General features: G+C 37.5%; 1 protein-coding gene and 1 long non-coding RNA gene across 19 annotated transcripts in view; one reads left to right on the forward strand and one right to left on the reverse strand.

The window, feature by feature from the left end:
* Positions 1-20,355, reverse strand: part of MAP7 (microtubule associated protein 7) — a 103,561-nt gene that overhangs the window by 80,949 nt on the left and 2,257 nt on the right. For 9 of the 18 annotated variants that reach the window (XM_034418879.3, XM_034418887.3, XM_034418885.3 and 6 more), the window contains exon 1: positions 5,038-6,002. The exons of 8 other annotated variants lie outside the window; for them this stretch is intronic. In XM_034418879.3, coding sequence (XP_034274770.2) covers positions 5,038-5,170 — 133 coding nt within the window. In that variant the 5' untranslated portion in view covers positions 5,171-6,002. Of the gene's footprint in view, positions 1-5,037; positions 6,003-20,355 lie in introns of those variants that run through there. One more of the 18 variants, XM_087882818.1, reaches the window with a different exon arrangement.
* Positions 6,068-20,355, forward strand: part of LOC117666297 (uncharacterized) — a 64,766-nt gene continuing 50,478 nt past the window's right edge. Inside the window, exon 1 of the long non-coding RNA XR_009622716.2 lies at positions 6,068-6,201. This is a non-coding gene — a long non-coding RNA (uncharacterized LOC117666297). The remainder of the gene's footprint in view (positions 6,202-20,355) is intronic.

The following is a 20,355-nucleotide window of genomic DNA, read 5'->3' on the forward strand; positions in this document are numbered from 1 at the left end:
GCCTTGCCTAAAGATGCGTTTTAGAGATGAATTTTATACAATCACACACAAGGAAAAGTTCCATCATATTCAACAGAACTTGATTTGTAGTGTTAAAAGAAACAATCCCATCTGTTTTTGTGTGCTGCTATATTTTAAACCAAGATTGACAAACCTCATATGCTGCCGTCACAAGCTGAATTTTTTGCTCTATCATAGACTTCTGGAGTTGGAAGACAATCCAGCAATTAATACATTAGCTCATTCTTGAAAGAGTTATGGCAATCAGGTGATCTGCACAATTATCTCAGTGCAGGAAATAATATTTGACTACCTTTGAGTTACCAGAAAATGGTTCAATTCCCTGGAAATGTTTGTCTGATCAGCAGGTTGTTGCTTATGCCAAGGATGTGCATCAGCACTAATCCTGCCCTACCTTACCCCTAGGCAAGCTGTCTTGGTTGTTTTCTTTTTCTTCAAACAGCACATGCATACCTATCGTCTATGTTTTATATTCATCCTTTCTTTTACCATTTATAAATCCACATATATTTTACTCCAACTACAAAAACAGTATGGGTGGTGTGTAGGATGTGTGTGTGTGTGTGTGCGTGTGCGTGCGTGTGTGTGTATTTCTCTTTAGCCAGGTTCTTCCTATGTAAACCAAGATTTTTATGCAGCCCTAGTTCAGTGAAATAGGGCTGCATAAAAATCTTGATTTACGTAGGAAAAACCCTGGCTAGAACAGTAATGCACATATAGACTTACGAAAAAAGAAATATATATATCCTCAAGTTAAGACCACTATTGAGCCCAAAAGTTATGTTGCGAAGTGAAACATTTGTTGAGTGAGTGTGCCCCGTTTTTTTTACTTTTTCTTGCCACCGTTGTTAAGTGAATCATTGCATTTGTTAAGTTAGTACATGGTTGCTAAGTGAATCTGGATTCCCCATTGACTTTGCTTGGCAGAAGGTCTCAAAAGCTAATCACATGACCCCAGGACACTGCAACCGTCATAAATATGAACCAGCTGCCAAGCATCTGAATTTTGACCATGTGACCATAGGGATGCTGGAAAGGTCATAAGTGTGAATTTTTTCAATGTCATTGTAGCTTTGAACGGTTGCTAAATGAACTGTTGTAAGTTGAGGATTACCTGTACATCTGTTTAAAAGGTCGAGACGGAACTGTCAAACCATTTTTAACTTCCTTAAGATGTAGTATCCGTCTTCACCATTTAAAAAAGTTCCTTTTAGAATTATGATTCAAAGTGTGCATGCAGTGATTTAATTGTAGTTACCCATGTAAATATCCACATTGCATGCATTTTACATGCTATTGCTTTTCTTTTAAGACGCAATGACACCACTTTCTCTCTTACCAGTCTAATTAATCCTAAATTGTCCTTTGCAAAATTCTAAAACTACTTCTACGAAAAGACGTCTGTCCAAGCATTCCTTTGGCTTCCAGCAGCCATAAAGGCCAAGGTACCTGCTAAGCAAAAAGGTATTCAAAAGCTTTGCCAGAGAGGTTCAGAGCAAAGAAAATCCTTCATAATAATTAGGTACAGTCATTTAGTCATTATCAGTTAGGAGGGAAAAGTGAAAACTTCAACCATTTGTCAGTGCCTGCTTTTGTGAGCTGTGGCACCCGAGTTACGTGTGTCATGAAATGGCCATTAGGAACAGCCCTGTTTTTTCTGCTAGGTAAAGCTTTGGCAGCTTTCAATTCACTAACACCATACTGGAAAGACAAGTTTTGCCTTCTTGTGAAAGGAAGGAGAAGTTTTAAAGAATAGAAAGGTACAGTAAGAGCTTTATGAGTAATTGAGTTAATGCTGTCTGAATGGGTGTATCAGGGCAGAATAAGAACTGATTGTGAAAAGAGATATCTAAACCCTTCAGAGGTTAAAAAAAGGTGCCAGCAGAGTTGGGCACTCTTCCAAAAATGCCATCAAAGTCTGCACTAGCAATCATCATCCATATCTGAATTTGAACAAGGATAGTCAATTGCAAAAATATTAAAATAGGCCTTTCCCATTTAGTGCCCTCCAGATGCACTGGGCTTCCAACTTGCCACAATCCTGAGCAACTGGTCATTTCAATCTGAAGAGACAATCATTCCATGGCTTGTTCTATATCTATTTATAACATGCCCTATATTCTTTCTCAATATCCAGAAGATTCTCTTGGGTTATTTTTCATGAGTAAAGCTCTTTAGTTTACATCTCTTTACACGTGAATTTGGGAGCAAATTTTATTGAATGAGCACAGCTACAATTGTTCTCCTACTCTCTGAATCCAATCCTCCAGAGTGCATTTATGCAAAAACTGATGAGCAGTAAAAACAGCTATCAAGCTTCATAAGATGAGCAACAATCACACATCTTCCCCTTCACATTTTCAGAACAATGAAAACTGAAAAACATACAGCTATTATTAAAATAAATATCTCTCATCTTTTTTGAACTACAGAATGAAGAGTTTGGCTGGAAATATCTTCATTATCATGCAAGCATCATATTAAAGTGTTTGTGGTCATGATAGACATCCCTGTCATGTACCAAACTAAGAATAAAGAGATATTTATGCTAAAAAATCTCAAAGAAAAAACAAAAATAAATTCAATATTAATATTTTCATACAGATCTTGTCCAGCCTCATTCATGCTTAACAGACCTAGGCATCAATTTCTTTACAATCCATTTCAAAACAATAATTTTTAAGAATGACAAAAGCTAAGCATAAGTTTGTTACTAAACTGTATTTCATGCTAAGTACATTGTTATTTGCCACATGTTTGGCATGTTGAGATTTACAGAAAGAACCTTGGGAAAATTAAAAACATGTCTGGAAATCAAATACATTAATGACATGTTATTTGATATGTTAAACATTATTCTGGCCATCCAGATGGAGATAGCAATATAGAAATGAAAAGACTCCCATGGGGAAGTCATCTTCATTTTATTTGCTGTTTTCAACATCAGAAAGCTGCTTTTTTCCAGTGCTTAGAAGCTCTTAATTCAGAGCAGTGTTGGGAGGACAAAATGTCAGTATTTGTGGTCACAAATAATGGCATTCAAAATAAATGAATATTTCTTACATATTATGGAGCCACAGCATTCTAAAATACAAACTGCATCTATTAACTTCCAGACAAATAATTAAAAAATAAGCATTTTTAATGTTTTGCTCCAACTTTCATCATATAAAAGTCTCTTAGCCAAAACAAACTTGTGACTAGTTTATTCAAATTGTTGCCAAGGATACAAAGATAGTGTGTGTGTGCTACTTACTGACTTTAGAAATAATAAAATCAACTTTAGGAGTTGAAAACTACTACCATCAATCCTAAGGGAGGGATTGAAAACTGAATGGATTACTAGACATTTAAAATAGGTATAAAAAGTGACAAATCACAGAATGGCAAACCCAGTAATCTGAAACTTCAGTGCAAAAGTTTTAGTTTTGACCTAAAATAATCCAACACACTTTTACGCAACTACAGTAAAAATATGCAGACACCAAAGATACTGCAGCAACAAAAATGAGATTGTGAAGCACACTGGATATTCAAATGAAACTTGATAAATCTCTTTTTTTTCCCAGCACAGAAGATGAATGATATGTTCTACCTTGCAACATTCTTGTGCCCTCACCTACTGTCTGGGATAATTAGCAACAATCAGTTGGCACCCAATTTATCCTTTCCAGGACATCTTGCAGAATAAACTTTGAGTGCCTAATGGACACTCCAATACAAAGTTTATCCAGGAGAGAATCTGTATCCTAGAAATTAGAAAGTGCTAATCCAAACAAGATTGCAAAGACTTTGTTGCTAAGTAGCCCACTGGATCTACATTTCTCGCAATACCTGCACAGACCAGGTTTACAATATTGTAGAATTCTAACATGGCTAGGAAACAGACTAAAATATAAATGCTGTTGGTTGTTTTCTAAGCATATTATAGAAGTGGGTGAGACAGCAAGAGACATGGAAGGGGAACTGTTTCAAATAATCATTACTTAGTTTCTTCGGGATTTTCACCCCTTTTTCCATATTTAAATTGGAATAATTAAATTAAATTAAAATATTTAAATTGTTAAACATTTTAACACGGATGTTTTAAAGAAGCTAGGTTCCTGGAAGTTAGTGATTCAGAGCAGGATATGAAAGAAACTGTCACTTTCAAATAACTATAACCATTTATCTAAATCAGTAAATATTAACCAGTCAAACCCTCCTATTAGTTGTCTGGTTGAATGAAGAGGAAAAATAAACAACCTACTAAGTCCACAAAGCTATTGAAGTTTATGGTGCCTCTTTTACAAATACTAAATACCAAAAACTGATTGCTGTTCCCCATTCCCATCTCATGTTTCTAGAATCTGTAAGTTATTTATCACAGCCAAGGATGCGAAAGGAAAAAAAAATACTCAAGTCAGCCAGTGTTCAGTTTACAAATCAACGGTGAAAAACTGATGGCAAAGTAATATAAAGTTTTAGTAATCTAAGCTTTGAACAACTCGGATAAACTGAGACCAGGACTGTTACAGAAACAAGATTTTGTCAAGACATAAAGTAACCACAAAACCGGGCAGTTTTGCTAAAGTCAGTATATGGGTCTTTATGAATATTTAAATCATTTGAATATATTTGTTCATGCAGTAATGCATAGAATACAATCGATGTAATAACTGGGACCAAATTTCCGTTTTCTCAAAAGCCAATTTCTCCATGTCAATGCCTTCATTTTACTAATACATGCCAAAAGAATAAAACAAGTGCTTATTCCTGCATAGAAACAAATTTCATCGCTTGTTTAACAGCGTTCCTTTTAACAAGCTGCATGTCTAGAAGATTGCTTATTAATGTGATAAATATCAAGACAAGAAGCAACTTGCAACAGTTAAGAAGCCAGAGGCCTACCTTTAATATGGTTACCCAATGCAAAAAATTAAAGCACCGAGAATAGCAACGTGCAGTACTCGGCCATTGCAATGCTGGATGTGGTCTATAGATAACCCAAACTTGCTTGGCTAAAGTAATGCATACCTTTTGATCTCTTGGAATGGTTGCTCTTTTGATGCTCATCCTCCTCATTAATGGTAAACAGAACAGGTGTATTTGGCCTCACGCCTGGCTTCTTCAGCCGCTCTTGCCGGAGAGCAGCTGCTGAACCTGGCATTATTGCCGGTCCTTCTCTCTATCCCCCCCCCCCACCTTACAATCTGTCAATTCCAGCTAGCTGCAAAGCAGTGGATTCATTTGTAACACATCCTGTGAGGGCCCAGCAGAATGCAAACAGCAGAGAGATACCAACGTGCACTTGGCAGATAGGAGCTTACAATTTCTTGTACGTTGACCCAAAAAAAAAAAAGAGGCTTAATTAAAAGTCCATTGGTTGGAATGCCTTCACCTCCCCCTCCTTGTCGTCCTCTTCCTCTCTTTGGAGCGTTAAACTTGTTCAGTCAGATCCCTGGGCTTCTTTCCTTCCTGATGCAGCACCTTTCCCCTCCCAGTATCTTCTTTCTGCTGCTTACTGAAATATTCAGCACGGAGCCCAAGAGAAGAAAATATGATACGCCACCATTAACAGTTGCCCTGACAACAGTGACATATCCAAATCAAACGGAGGTCCATGAATGTCGTCTCCTCAGCTGCAGGAAAACAGGCTGCCGGAATGTCCTCTCAGAGTGTTCTGTCTCCCGCGGCAAAGGCAAGCTGGCCTGAATAGCTAAAATCACAAGGCAGGCTGGGCTCCCCTCAGAGGCGGCTGGAGGATGGCTGGAGCTCTTGCTGCGTCAGGCCCGAGAAGTTGAAAGATAGGGAAGCCAGCAAAAGGAGGTAGGGGGATTTAAATTCCAGCTTCTCCCGCCAATCAATCCTCAAGGAACCGTACCAAAGCAAAGACACCCGAGGCTGTTTGTTTCCTTTTCACAGAGTCACAGACACAGAGTCACAGACAGATCACCGTATGCAGCTCAAACACAGCTTCTTCATAGGAGGACTTCATGGGAAGGACAGAAAACGGATGGTCACGTTTGAGTATCTCCTGGTTAAAAGGAAGAATTAGAAAGCAAGAGGATTCACCCTTTACATGGAACATTGGCACTTTATCTGGGGAACGTTGACCAACGCAGCACAAAGGTTGATGCTGACAACAGCAGCAATGAATGTATGTAGGTAGGACAAAGTGCCACTGACGTCTCCTGGAAGGTGAGTTGTAATACAAAAACACCCTTTGCAGTTTATAATAATATTCCTAACCCTTTAAAAGTTTGTTTGTATTTGTTAAATAAACGAGTGTTTGGAGTTTGGAGTTTGTCTGCTTAAAATATTTTTTTAAAAACTTTGCATCTTCCTTACTGATTATAAATGAAGATATTGAAAAAGCAAAAATAAAACATTACTGTAAAACAACAATAATCTAATTTTAAAAACTAAGAAGGAAAAAGTATTTGAACTGAGCTTGACTTAAGTGCAATTTCATAGGCATGTGGTTTTATAGGCAATATTTTTTTGAAAACAGAAGAAAGACCATTCAAATAATTGCTTCTATAAAAAAGACTAAGAGTTCCATAATGTATCCACGGGGCTCTGGTTCTCACTGAAAATCCTTTGGGGAAGGTTGGGCTCCACAAAACAGATTTTTTACTTCAGTACACTTTAAAGTGTCCAAAGCTTGAAATGAATTGATAAGCAGTTAAATTATTTATGATTCTGAACTGCCAGAATCAAACTACACTCATGGTTTTTTTTTTTTAAATTAAAGAAATTGGGTGGCATGCCCAGTATTAAAAAAAAAAATTGCTAGGCAGAAAAACTACTTTGCTGTTTTCTGCCAGTTTTCATTTAATCTGATGAAAGAGAATTTGATTTAGAAATTATTTCAATGGAGAAGAGGACTTTGGCTAGTTTTCATAGATAGAATGTTGTGTGGTGTAACACCTAGTTACATGCTGACCAAGAAAGATGCATGCATGTCCTTTAAATGGTCATCTTGCAAATAGGTGTACTAGGAGTATAGAGTTATTTGGATACGAAAAAGAAAGGGCACTTGTTCTGAGCTCACATAGTAGTCAGAAAAATACATCTGAGTCAAGGACATGCTGACAGGGTGCAACGGACTTGCCATACCAAATCACCATCTCCACATTAAATCAAATTTGTATTTTCCTGGGACCATGCAGCTACTGTACTGTGGCTTCTTTAAGATACAGGCACTATGTTTATTCGTCCTCCAAACCACTTTTTCCCCTTTCTGCCTGATAAGAGCCATGGTGGTGCAGTAGTTAGAATGCAGTATTGCAGATTAATTCTGCTGACTGCCAGAAGTTCAATTCTCACCGGCAAGATTGACTCAGCCTTCTATATCCTTCTGATGTTGGTAAAATGAGGACCCAGATTATTGGGGGCAATATGCTGACACTGTTGACCACTTAGAGAGGGCGGTGAAGTGGTATATAAGTCTAAGTGCTATTATTATTGCTATAAAAAAGTTTATCTCATCCCCTTCTCACCCAGTTACTCCTCTGCCTTCTTCCACTATGGGGCACTTTATCTATTTGGGAGATATCTATTTGGGAGAAATTTTATCTAATTCATCCAATAAGCATGCATGGATAACTTTGCCATGAAAAAGATTCTTGTCTTAAGCCTTGTTCACATGGAGCACTGACCTGTGGTTTGCTTAACTGTAGCATGAGGAAAACACTGTTGGACGGACCGAACATCATACTAAGCCAAAAATAAAGCTTTACTAGATAACCCATGACCAACTGAATCATCATTTCACAGATATTTCCTTATCTAAATAGAGAAAGGGAATGACCAAGGGGCTTAGGGGAAGCAGTGGGAGCAGAAACAATTTCTGACTTCCTGCCAGCTTCCCCATTGACTTTCCTTGTAGGCTGGCAAGGAGTGCTAGAAATGATGATTATGTGACTGCGGCTGACTGCGGTGGTGTGGCAGCACTGAAGCGGCTACAAGTTTGCCAAATTTCAGTCCCATAGGAGTCATGAATCCCTGCTTTTGGACTCATTCTGTAAGTTAACCCATTTGAGATACATTGATTGAAAAATTGTTGCACTGTGATGTAACACTTCAATTGAAGGTTACAAACAATCCAACAGACGTGAGCATTGACTCCATAATGGCTGAGCTGATCTTTATTCAAACCGAAAATCATGCAGCATGTCATGTGAACTCAAACTGATTACAGGGATGGGAGCAATTAGCATGCACTACAGTTATGAACGATATCTAATAGTGCTCTGGTGCTTTCTGAAGACTTCACTAGACTGTGACTAGTGAAAAGTGAAAGGAAGCCTGAAGCCCCATTAAATAGTATTAACTCTTAAGATTTTTGGCTGATATGCAATGTCCAAGGTTTATAAAAGAAGTACAAAAATAGTTTTTGAGCTAATCCTAGGGAACAAAGTACAGATAGTCTTCGACTTATGACCACAACTGAGCCCAACATTTCTGTTGTTAAGTGAGACATTTGTTAAGTGAGTTTTGTCCCATTTTACGACCTTTCTTGCCACAGTTTTTAAGTGAATCACCACAGTTGATAAATTAGTAACTTTTTATTTTTTATTTTATTTTTAAATTTCTATACCGCCCTTCTCCCTGAGGACTCAGGGCGATGTACAGCCAAAATTAAAAACATGCAGTACAAATATTAAAAAAACAATTAAAAGATATATAAATTTGGCCCAATTAAAACTCACTACCAATTAAAACATTTAAAAATTTCTTCTTAAGCCAGCCCGGCTTGCTTGAAAAAATGCGTTTTAAGGGCATGACGGAAGGCACTGAGGTCTTGGATTCTCCTTATCTCTGGGGGCAGCTGATTCCAGAGGGTAGGTGCCCCCACAGAGAAGGCCCTCCCCCAACAACTTTGTTGTTAAGTGACTCTGGGTTCCCCATTGAACTGAAAAGTTTGCAAAAGATGATCACGTGATCTTGGGACGCAGCAACGGTCATTAGTATGAACCAGTTGCCAAGTATCTGTATTTTGATCACATGATCATGGGAATGCTGCAAAGGTCGTAAGTGTGAAAAATGGCCATAAGTCACTTTTTTTAGTGCTGGTGTAACTGCCTGACTAGGTGGCTCAGTGGCTAAGACACTGAGCTTGTTGATCAGAAAGGTCGGCAGTTCGGCGGTTTGAAGCCCTAGTACAGGTCTCCTGCGTGAGCAGGGGGTTGGACTAGATGACCTCCCAGGTCCCTTCCAACTCTGTTACTCTTACTTTGAACGGTCATTAAATGAACTGTTGTAAATTGAGGACTACCTGTAACTCATCTTTCTACTTTTAATAAAAGAAAATGCAAGGACTCCTTGCTAAGTAAACGGAATTATTTACTTTGGATTGACTGCATTGACAGAAGTACAACCAGCTGGGTAAGTTTGGGCCAGTTACTCTCTCTCAGCCCAACCCAACCCACCTCTCAAGATTGTGGTTCTGGGGAAAATAGGAGGAGGGGGAAGATGTGTTAGAGATGTTTGCCTCCTTGGGTTCTTTGTAAAAATAATGCAGGCAGGCAAACAAGCAGACTGGTTTATCGTCTCCATTGTGGCAGCCTAACAAAACAACTTCGTTTCCATATCCAGGGCTAAGGCATTTGCAATAATTTTATCACCAGACAAACAAAATGTTTCTCAGTACATCAGGAACATTTCTATTTTATAATCTATGCAACTGAAAAAAAAATATTTAAAAATGTACAGGGTAGAATTTCAAAGTAATAGCAATTAAAGATCAAAAAGAAGGAAAAAAGTGGTTTAACAATGATATTTTAAATCAGGCTCGGTTGATAAAATGTTTTTATGTTTCTTAAATTCATATTTTAAAATTCTTGAATCCTCTTGCACAAGACTGTTTTTGATGATCCTTGCTTATTTTAAGTTACATGTGTAAACTGGGCAAGAAAGATGTAAGAGCATTCTGAATAATCCATATTTAGCATATGTCACCTATATGTGACATATCTTTCTGGTCTGGTGTAGGATGATGCTTGAGCTACATGACAATTAAATTGACAGTGAAAAGGATCCCACTGCAGAAAAAGAGATGGGGTAAATAGATGCATAACCAGTGATACCACCAGAAAGCAAGTCCGTAGTAAACACTTTCTTCTCAGAGTACCTGGAAATTATATATTCACTCTCCCTTCCCCTACCAACATCATTCCAGCAAGCATGAAATAACCAAAAATACTATGACAGATGGGATGACAAAATCCAAAGGGATTAGGCTAGATCAAGAAATATTCATAGAATCCACGTGGCTTAAATCTCAAAAATAGAAGTGGCTATCCATATGCAAACTCACACACAACAAAGCTAGCTTTGGTTCATGTCCATTAAATTCCAAACTTCTAGGAATTCTGGAAAGAATTCTCATTTGTCCACAAAGATCCACAAATCTGGATCACCCACTCCCTCTCCCTCTCCCCCCCTCTCTCCCTCCCCTGCCTCCCTCGCTTTCTCTCTCTCTTTATTTTATTAATCAAATTTGTATCCCACCACAGTCACAAAACACTCAATAGCTCAAAAAGTAAGAAAATGCAATAAAATATAGAAACATAAAGACAAAGCAAGAGGCAGATTGGTCTAGCACCAGGGGCTAGAAACCAGGAGACTCTGGGTTCTAGTTCTGCTTTTGGCAAGAAAGCCCACTGGATAGTTTTGGGCCAGTCACTCTTTCATAATGTCAGTCTCGGCCAACAAGCTAGTTGGTCAATGCCTATTGCAATCAATGAATCAATACTCAGTTGATCTAAAAAAAAGCAGACCCAGCACTTGTGGAAAAATACTAGGAAGACAAATTAGATATAGAAATACAGAGATAAATAAAACCCAAATATAACCTTATGGCCTTGACCCACAAAGCCCTCTGAAAAAACTTTGTCTTCATCTTTTTCATACACACATACATTCGTTCTCTGTCCCTCTCTGTCTCTCTCTCTGTCTCTCTCTCTGTCTCTCTCTGTCTCTCTCTCTGTCTCTCTCTGTCTCTCTCTCTCTCTCACACACACACACACATTAGACTCAGACACAACATACAGTATATGTTTCTTTCACAACCTGCCCTTGGCCAGAAGAATAGAATTGTTCAATTGCAAAGTCTTGCTGCGATCAAGATATTAGTGCTGACCCTTGAGGCTTTCCCTTCCATAAATCCTCTTTATATAAAGAAAGGATTGAGATGCATGATCACGGTTCAGTGGCTTAGATGCAGATGGATGACTTCTTGAAGGCAGAATGCACCTCTGGGGAATTAAGGCCTGGATTTGGTGTTATTCTTTCATTCCTTGTCTCTTATTAACCTGCTGCATAACGTTCAATAAGTTACCCAAGTTTTTCATTAGCAGCCTGGTTAATGGCCATGCTGTCTGAGAGTAATGATCTGCATTCTGTGACTTTCTTTCTTGATGTTTGGGTTTTTAATTTCTCTTTTCGTATCTATCTCTTTTGATTATTTTTCTTTCTATTTATACATTGAAAGCAACAAATGAAGAACAAATCTTACAAAAGATTCACATGTGGGGGATCAAACCAAGAGTTCATAGAGAGGTTTTTTTAAAAAAAAAAAAGGGGGGGGGGGAGGAAGGACAAAAACAAAGAGATGACTAAAGCTCTGATGGATACTCCTTCTGGCACTGACCTCAATCATACCTCCCCAGATTTTCCCTTTTTATTTTTTGGCAGTGAGTAGGAATAAAATAATAACATGAAATATTATTATAACATAAAATAATAACATAAAATAATAACAATGAAATATTGAGGCATCCTAAATCATGTGGTATGGACATACATATTTAAGTGTATTAATTGGAGGAAGGAAGAAAAAGCAGCATACAACTGAAAAGCTGCTCCAGAGTTTAAGCCTTTAACTTTTTTACTATTTTTAAAAGTAGCATGTTCTCCTCAAGTTATCACAAACAAGCCTGAAGACTTTATTTAGATAACAAAGATCCCTTTCAAAATAGGACACAGCTATAACCTGTTACCCTGTATTATATTCAAGCTTGTGGCCCTGAATTGAAAGGGAAAAAAATGTTGTCAGGTTGGGTTTTTTCTGTATGTAAATTCCATGATATATACTGTATGCGTTTTTTAAAATTAAAATCTTCTTTTAAATCCTGAGTTTTATAATATTGTTTTAAAATAAATAATATGCACAGGATTATAGATAAAACAGCAATGTGTGTGCATGTTCTCATTAATGAAGGACAAAAAAAATTATTTTGTCTGTGATCTTGTACCATTTGTCTTATTTGAGTTAACGGTAGTGATTTGTTCTGTTCTTAACATTACTAGAAACTGCAAATATTCCATATATATGAAATTACATTGTTGCTATATTCTTTTTAGAACTAAGCCTTAAGATAACAATTATCATTAACATACAAAACAGACAAAATAGATACCAGACTTTATTAAGGTAGGAGACTTCTGTTCTACACTAACTGAACCTTCCATTAGTAAGTTGTTAAACAATTGTTTATGCATTGCCCCATATTAATTTGATTTTTCAACATGACTTGCAATAAACAGACAGTTCCACACCTTTTTCAACCTGGTGCCTTTCAGACAAGTTGCAGTTCAGTTCCCACAATCCCTACCTTGGATTGCCTAAACTGAGTCTACCCATGTTTTAGAGCTAAAATGCCAAAACTTTATCTCTATGCACCCACACAGAGAGTGAGGGAAGGAGAGAGAGAGTCTATTATTAAGACAAAAATATAGCTAAAACTAACCAGACCCATTTCTGTAGCCCATAAAGAAGAAGAATGGCATTCATAATTTACAGGAATAGCTTTCTTTTTCAGCTAGCTGATTATCATCTGGGTTGGAAGGTACGAAGTATAGTCAGGCCTGCTGAGCAGCTGGGTAAAATACTAAAGGAAATACCAGAGTTGTGGACTACAGTAAGAAATTTAAAAAACATTTCGAAAGTAAATCATTTCCACACTGTTGTCAAGAAAATAGTATGGATGCATAAATTGGGTTTGCCTTCTACTTAGAAACTACCTTTTCTCCTCCTGTTCTAATGGAATTTTGTTTGCCAGTTGCTCCATCTTGTGGCTTCGTCAGTGCTTACTGAAATACTGTGCCAACACCCAAACACAATGACTGAATCTAAAACCAGATTCTGGTTAATTCTGAAGCATATTGCAGTTGTATTTTCTGTGTTTAATACCCTGTATTTAATTCTGTATTTAATACCCTGTATTTAATTTCCCTATAACTTCAGACAAAAAGATCAATCTCTGTTTTAGGCATGATTTATATTAACAGGAGGAAGAAATTGATAACTTATCTTCTTATATTTACTGCACTTGCTTCATTTTAAATAAACCAAAATGGTAAGATGCATTTATTCTCCAAGCGTAACAGTGCATTTATGATTGGATATTATATTCTAAGAATTCAGTATTGCTTTACAAAAATTGCATCACCAAAGTTATAACTGTGAATCAGAAGAATAGATCCTCCTAACATAAAGAGAAGTTATATTAGGTTCCTCCCAATGGATGAATGACACTTTCTTCTGCCATAATCTACTTGACAATCAGGTTCAAATTCTATAATGTGGTCCATTTAATTTGTTTTAGTGTACTGCAAAAATCCAGATAAATTTCTGAATGGTGTTGCTTGTTCTCTGTTAGATATTAGCAGAGTTAGGGCTCTGGATCTCTATTACTGCTTTATGGAGATCATCTAGATCAGGGGTTTAAAACTCATGTCATCACGGTGGCATCACGTGATGTATCTCGACTTTTTTCCCCTTTGCTAAACTGGGTGTAGGCATGGCCAGCATGTGGTGCGAGTTTGACAGCCCGATCTAGATTTTTGCAACCCATGCAGCTATAATGTTGTTAGTGTTTATAAGGCCTAACACAGTTGTTTCTAAACTTAGTGTAACTAACACAGCAACTTATTCTTAATGGCAGTAGTCAAGCAAAGCTTGGCCTAATGTGAGCTCAGCTATGGAATTATATCAGTATTGTTCATATCTGAGATGAACTATAAAACATCGCACAAATAGTCCTTGAGTTACAATAGCAATTGAGATTGAGATTGACATCATTAAGCAATGCAGTCGTAACATCATGTGATCACATCACTTAGCGACAGCAATCCAGGCAGACCTGATTGTCATTGTAACCACCAGGAAAATGGGGCAAAACTCACTTAACAAATGTTTTACTTATCAACAGAAATTTTGGGCTCAATTGTGGTTGTAAGTCGAGGACTACTTATACACTATGCCTTCCTTCCCCATCCTCCCTGCACTTCAACACATGCATGCACGCACTCTATACTTTACGCAACCTCCCAGAGCTCGTTCCACACTGCGGCAGTCCCCTCTAACTTGCACACAATGTGCTTCAGGTCTCCAAGGGCCTCCCGCATCCCTCTGCAGCACTCCCAGACTCCTTACCTGAGACTCCCTGTCATGCTGCTTCTTTATTAATCCACATTTTATGACTTTTCTTGCCACAGTTGTTAAGTGAATCACCGCAGTTGATAAGTTAGTAACCCGGTTGTTAAGTGAATTTGGCTTCCCCATTGATTTTACTTGTCAGGTCACAAAAGAGGATCACATAACCTCGGGACACTGCAACAGTCATAAATATTGCCAAGCATCTGAATTTTGATCACATGATCACGGGGATACTGCAAAGGCCGTAACTGTGAAAAATGATCATCAGCCAACTTTTTCAGTGCTGTTGTAACGTTGAACAGTCACTAAATGAATTGTGGTAAGTTGAGGAGTACCTGTACATGCATATGTGTATGTGAGTGCAGGGAGGCTGGGAAAAAAAGGTGCAGGATATGTGCGTGCAAGCAGAGAGGCCGGGGAAAGAGGATGTTGGTGGGTGCGTGGCTGTGTGTGAAGGCGGGGAGACAAGGGAAAGAGGACACTGGCAAGTAAGCAAAGGGGTGTGGAGGGTGCTCTGTGTGTGCACAAAGAAAGGCAAACGGGGATACTTACTCAAGCAACTTGTGAGTTCCCAGCTGGCCTCTCTATTGACTTTGCTTGTGGGAAAACCAGTAGAGAAAGTCAACAATGGCAACCACGTGATTTTAAGATGCTGCAAGCATTTTCAAGTGCAAGTTGACTGCCAAGCGCCCAAATTTTGTTCACATGACTCCAAGAACACTGGAATAGTCGGAACCTCCAGGACTGGTCATAAGTCCTTTTGCTTAGTGCAATCGTAAATTCAAACAGTTGCTGAATGAATAGTTGTACCTGAAGGACATCCTGTAATGTTCATTCATTATCTCTTCACTTTATTTATAAAAAACCTAGAACTGTTTAGAAAGCAATTACAAAAGTGCTCTAGGAACTGGAGAGGTGTTTGTGACATCAGTGTATCAATAACATGAATGTTCTCACTCTGGCTCAAACACATACTGTAATATCACAGCAAAACCACAATTCTTAAGATTAAAAACTGCAAATCAGACTGTTGTGGGAACCACTGCATAATTTAGGAGTCCGTATCTAACCTACAGTTTCTTCACTGCACCTGACTGTATACAACTTTATACAATATATAATAATATAATAATAAAGCAAAGTACCAGCCTTCAGCAAGGTTTTTATTTCCATGAATGACTTAGGCATCAAAATAGGCCTCATTACAATTCTTTGAAAATAAAAATGATAAATTATTAGAGCCCAGTCCTGGCTTAGGAAGCATGCCCAGAAAACAAATAAACAAAAAAGTAAACAAGAATAGCATCAAGAAATAAGGGCTGGAGAGAATAACAGGCAGCTTTTGGGGAAAATAGCTGATTTCTAATTCATAGTCATATCCCCCCTAGTCAAAATCAAGATTACAGCTATTTTGAAAGGCATTCAACAGCATCTTTCAAAATTCCAAATGCGCTCACCAGATTTAGTGAAATCCATCTGACTTCCACTCTCTTAGTTGGAATGTTCCTCTCCTCCTTTAGAAGGGGTACCAGCATTCACTGGCTAGTTCGTTTAACATGGTTGTATTTGCTTTTTCTCAAAATGTTCCATTAACAAAAGACACGTAAGCTGGGATCAAGAGAAGCTTAATCAAATCAAAAACCAAACTGCTAAGCTGCTTTTACTACAGAATTACAAAGAAATAGATTTTACTATTCTGCATATCATTATAAGAATTTAAATGCATTAGCCACCATGTTAATGACAGGCATGAAATTAAATCAAAGCAGAGCCATATGTTAAGATGCAATTTTTACTTTCATCAAATATGAAACAACATATTTAGGCTTCTGAATGCAACTTGCTACACAACATAGAAATTAAATTTTCCTATGGCTGTTAAATTTCTGTTTAAAGGCGTCCAGCAAAGAAATCCCAACAACGTTCAAAACAGTCAAACCATCTTATTGTTCTGAACTTCCCCTAACATCCCATCTGTCTTCCTGTTTAAATTTCTTAAATGTTTTCTGCAATATTGCTAATACTATTCTGCCAACATTTTTGGAAGACAAAAGAAACTTCAAGAAGAAGGGAGAATAGATAATATTCCCTTTCCCCTCTTGTGGGAATATCCACAAGTGGAAGCTTGTTAAAACCGATGTTGCCATGAACAAATGTCCTTGGTGCTCTTTGTGAGTGTGGATGTTTACTTGCAGGCATTTCATTAGCCAGCTAGCTAATAATTTCAGTGCTAGAAGGGAGTAGGGTTTACCTCCTATTTTTGTACAGTAGCTTGCCCTGTCAATGTTGATGGGGATGTTGTTTTCACCTTGGTACTTCCTTCTTTAGGCAATTGTTTTCTGCTTGATTATTTGTCTGATGTAGTTCCTTGATTGGGGTATTGATTGCTGCTTGTTGGCTGCTGTTAATCCTGGAGTTAATTCCCATTTATCTAAGTATTGATTGATTGGAGAGGAAGTATTCTGTCTTTTTGTTTCTTTTTTAGCTTTTTTATTGTCTTTTTTGAATGGTGTGTACATATTGGTTAATTTGTCTGAGTGCCAAGAACTTCCGACATTTTTGGATTTAGCTTGGACTAGGATGCTTTACAGTTTGCTGATTGAAACTATGATTAAGTCCGTCCATGTGAAATTAAGGAATTTTCATTGTGTCTACTGACACACTTCTGATGTATTCTGCTACTCTTCTGTTTATCTTTCTTATATAATGGCTGCAGCAGTCCTAACGCTGTATGTTGTGTGTCCTGTTTTTTCTTCCTGGGCTGCTGGGCCTTTTGGTTTACTTAAAATACTTTGGACAGGTTGAATTGGTTTGTATGCCATGGTGTTGCTGGTTATAATAGTCTGTTGATTGTTTCTGAGATGTTTTTGATGTATGACAGTGTTATCTTTATCATTGTTTGTGTTGGTTTTGCTGCAGTAGGTTGAGTGATCAGGCACTTTTGGATAAAGTTGCATGGATAACCATTTAGTTGAAATATGTTGTATATTTTCTTTTTCTGGTGTTGTGTGTTGCTGCAATGCATTTGTCCTCATCTGAATAATGTTCTTACGCAGCTCTTGTGGGAATTTGAGTTGTTATTTGAGTACAGGAGTACTTGGTTAGTGTGGTTCATTTTTGAATAGATATATCTTTCTAAACTTCTCGTCATTTCGTCTGCTAATGAAGATATCCAGGAAGAATGATGTGTTATTATTTTCTTCTTTCAATGTGAATTTTGTTCCTTTGAAGATGTTGTTGATTGTTTCATGTGTCTTCTCTAGTTGTTCCTCTTTTATTATGACAAAAGTGTGGTCTGCATATCAGATCTATACTTTGGGTTGTATATATGGGAGTGGTATAGGTGTTTTTTTTTTTAAATCTGCACTACAGTCTCTGCTATGAATCCTGAGAGTGGTAATCCTATGGGTTGCTCCTCTGATTTGGTCATATATTTGTATATCAACCTGAAAGTGGGTAGTAAGGCAGAAACTGATGAGGTCCATGATTATGGGTATTTAGATCTTAGTGTATTTGCTTAGATTCGGGTGAGTTTTTAAGTACTGCTGCCATGGGTTCTTTTGCTAATTCTGGGTTTTAGATCTAAAAAGTGCTGTGACATTGAATGAAACCACAATCCTTTCTATTATTAGGTCTTTGATTTTTCTGGAGGAACTGTACTTGAGAATTGATAGAATATTTGCTCCCTCTCTAAAATGACCAAACTTTTTTTCCCTAAATTCTTTAACTGTGTTATACATTGGGATTGCAGGTAACAATACAATGGGACAAAGAGGTATGTCAGGATTGTGTATTTTGGGGTGTCATAGAAGCGTGGGGAATGGATCCACTGCTTTTTATGTATCACCGTCCTCCTTTTGTGATTTGATCTTTCTTGGTTAGGTTGTTAAGGATTCTTTTTATCAAGTTGTTTGGTTTGCCTATTGGGTTGGTGCTTACTGGGTGGGATGTAGGTTTGTCTTCCAATAATTATTTGGGTTTTTTTAGATACATTTGTGATCTGTCCATAATAAATAGGTTCAGCTTTGGCTTTTGGGATGATGATGATGCTTTAGGTTTTGAGAGCTGTTCTGTTCTCTGCTATGAGTTGGTTCTGATTTTGTGTTCTTCTGCTATGAGGAGTGATGTCTACCTCATGTTTCCTTGGGTCTCTGTGTCAAGCCTTAATTGCTGCCTCTAAGGCTGCTAAGAATTCTGATTAGCATCATCTATGTTGTAGTTGAGGCGTTTCTGTAGGATATTGTATTCTGCAGTGGATAATGGGTGGCTGGACATGCTGACAACCCATTGTCCAGACAGCCTTCTAGGGTTTAGCTTCTCAATATTTCCAGATTCCCAGCCACCATATTTTACATAGCAAAGTACGGCCAGAGTCTTCAGTTCTTACAAAGCCCAGTGATGCAGATGGACATTAATTTTGAAAAGGATAACCAGGGCTGAGAAGTCAGCTATTCTAGATACAAGTTTAACTGAATCCACTTTGGATGGATCAAATACGTTGATACACAGATTAAATTATTTCAAATCCCAAAATTTAAATGCTTACAGAATTGCTTCCCCTAATACTGGCTTTCAGATTCATCTGCTTCTGAAGAAAGGCACTAAAAACGCAGAAAAACAAGCTATTTATCAGCTTAATGCTATGCACTGTTAGGAATCACAGGGTATTTCACTCTGCATAACAGCAGATTATTAATGCATACTTGTATCTGGCAGAATTAACCTCTCATTCTTTCCACATTAAGGATTTTAAAAAGAAAGGAAGTGTGAATCTTATCTTAATGCCCTAGTTCCATTTCTATTCCTTCTGAAGTGCTTATAACATTATTAGGCTGTCTCACTATGTAACTTGATTCCTGACCCTAGTCTACACAAATCTTGAGCAAAACCCTTTTCTGAAAGTCTTTCTTTGATCCCAAGGATCAGACTTTTCACCAAAGCCATATGACATCCCATTGTCTCATGCCATTACAGTCCTTTCACTTTTCTATATCATTCGCCTCCTATCCAAAAGTGAGTTGAAATCTTTCTGTGTAAGGGTTTTATCGCTTCTACATTTTGTATCGTATTTATACTAGCAGCATCGTTTGACACTAAATGAATCACAGCAGTGGCAAGATTTCTCTTTCTCATTAAAAAAAAAAAGTTTGACTAATGTATGTGATGAACAGAAAGGGCAAATTAATAGTTATAATTATTTACCTGATTGGGTGAGAAGACCTTTCTAAGATGTATTGATTTTTATTTGCGTTTTATATTACCTTCCCTCTCCTAAACATTCTTATTCAAAACTTTATTTTCAACCTCTCTGGAAATTGTTTCAAGAAAACGACTGTGTTTTATTTAATGATAATACAATTTCTGTATGCCAAAATTAAAAATCCTCCCAAAGCATGGAACAGCACACAAACGAAATAGTGAATGACAAAGGCAAGGCTTACTTCAATATTTGATTTCACCAATATAATTATGGCATGAATAGGAGTAAACACGGAAATACAAAGATGCCCAAACCATCTGTAATGCTAGCCACACTTAAAACAAGAACACAGTGAACATGGAATTGGCTATTTCTGTTCTGAAAGCTAGCACAAATTAAAATGTCCAATCATTAATCACACACAGTATGCACAGCTTTGATAACTGTATTTTTGGATACAAGTCCAAATTTATTGCTATGAGTCATTCCAAGCGAATTATCCAAGCATATATTTCCATACACGCAGTTTGAATGCAAAACACATACCTGCCTTTTAGCAGAAAGCTTTCAAATCTGGTTAACCACGCTCTATAGAAACTGCTGTGCTAAAATCTTATACTCTCCAAGGACTACCAACCAAGTTAAAACAAACCTTGCAAGAAAAATGAGCACAAGATCCTAGTGATGATGACCTAAACTAGGGCGC

This window comes from Pantherophis guttatus, chromosome 1 (genome assembly GCF_059756535.1).
Source record: "Pantherophis guttatus breed Tessera chromosome 1, ASM5975653v1, whole genome shotgun sequence".
NCBI classification, from domain to species: domain Eukaryota; kingdom Metazoa; phylum Chordata; class Lepidosauria; order Squamata; family Colubridae; genus Pantherophis; species Pantherophis guttatus.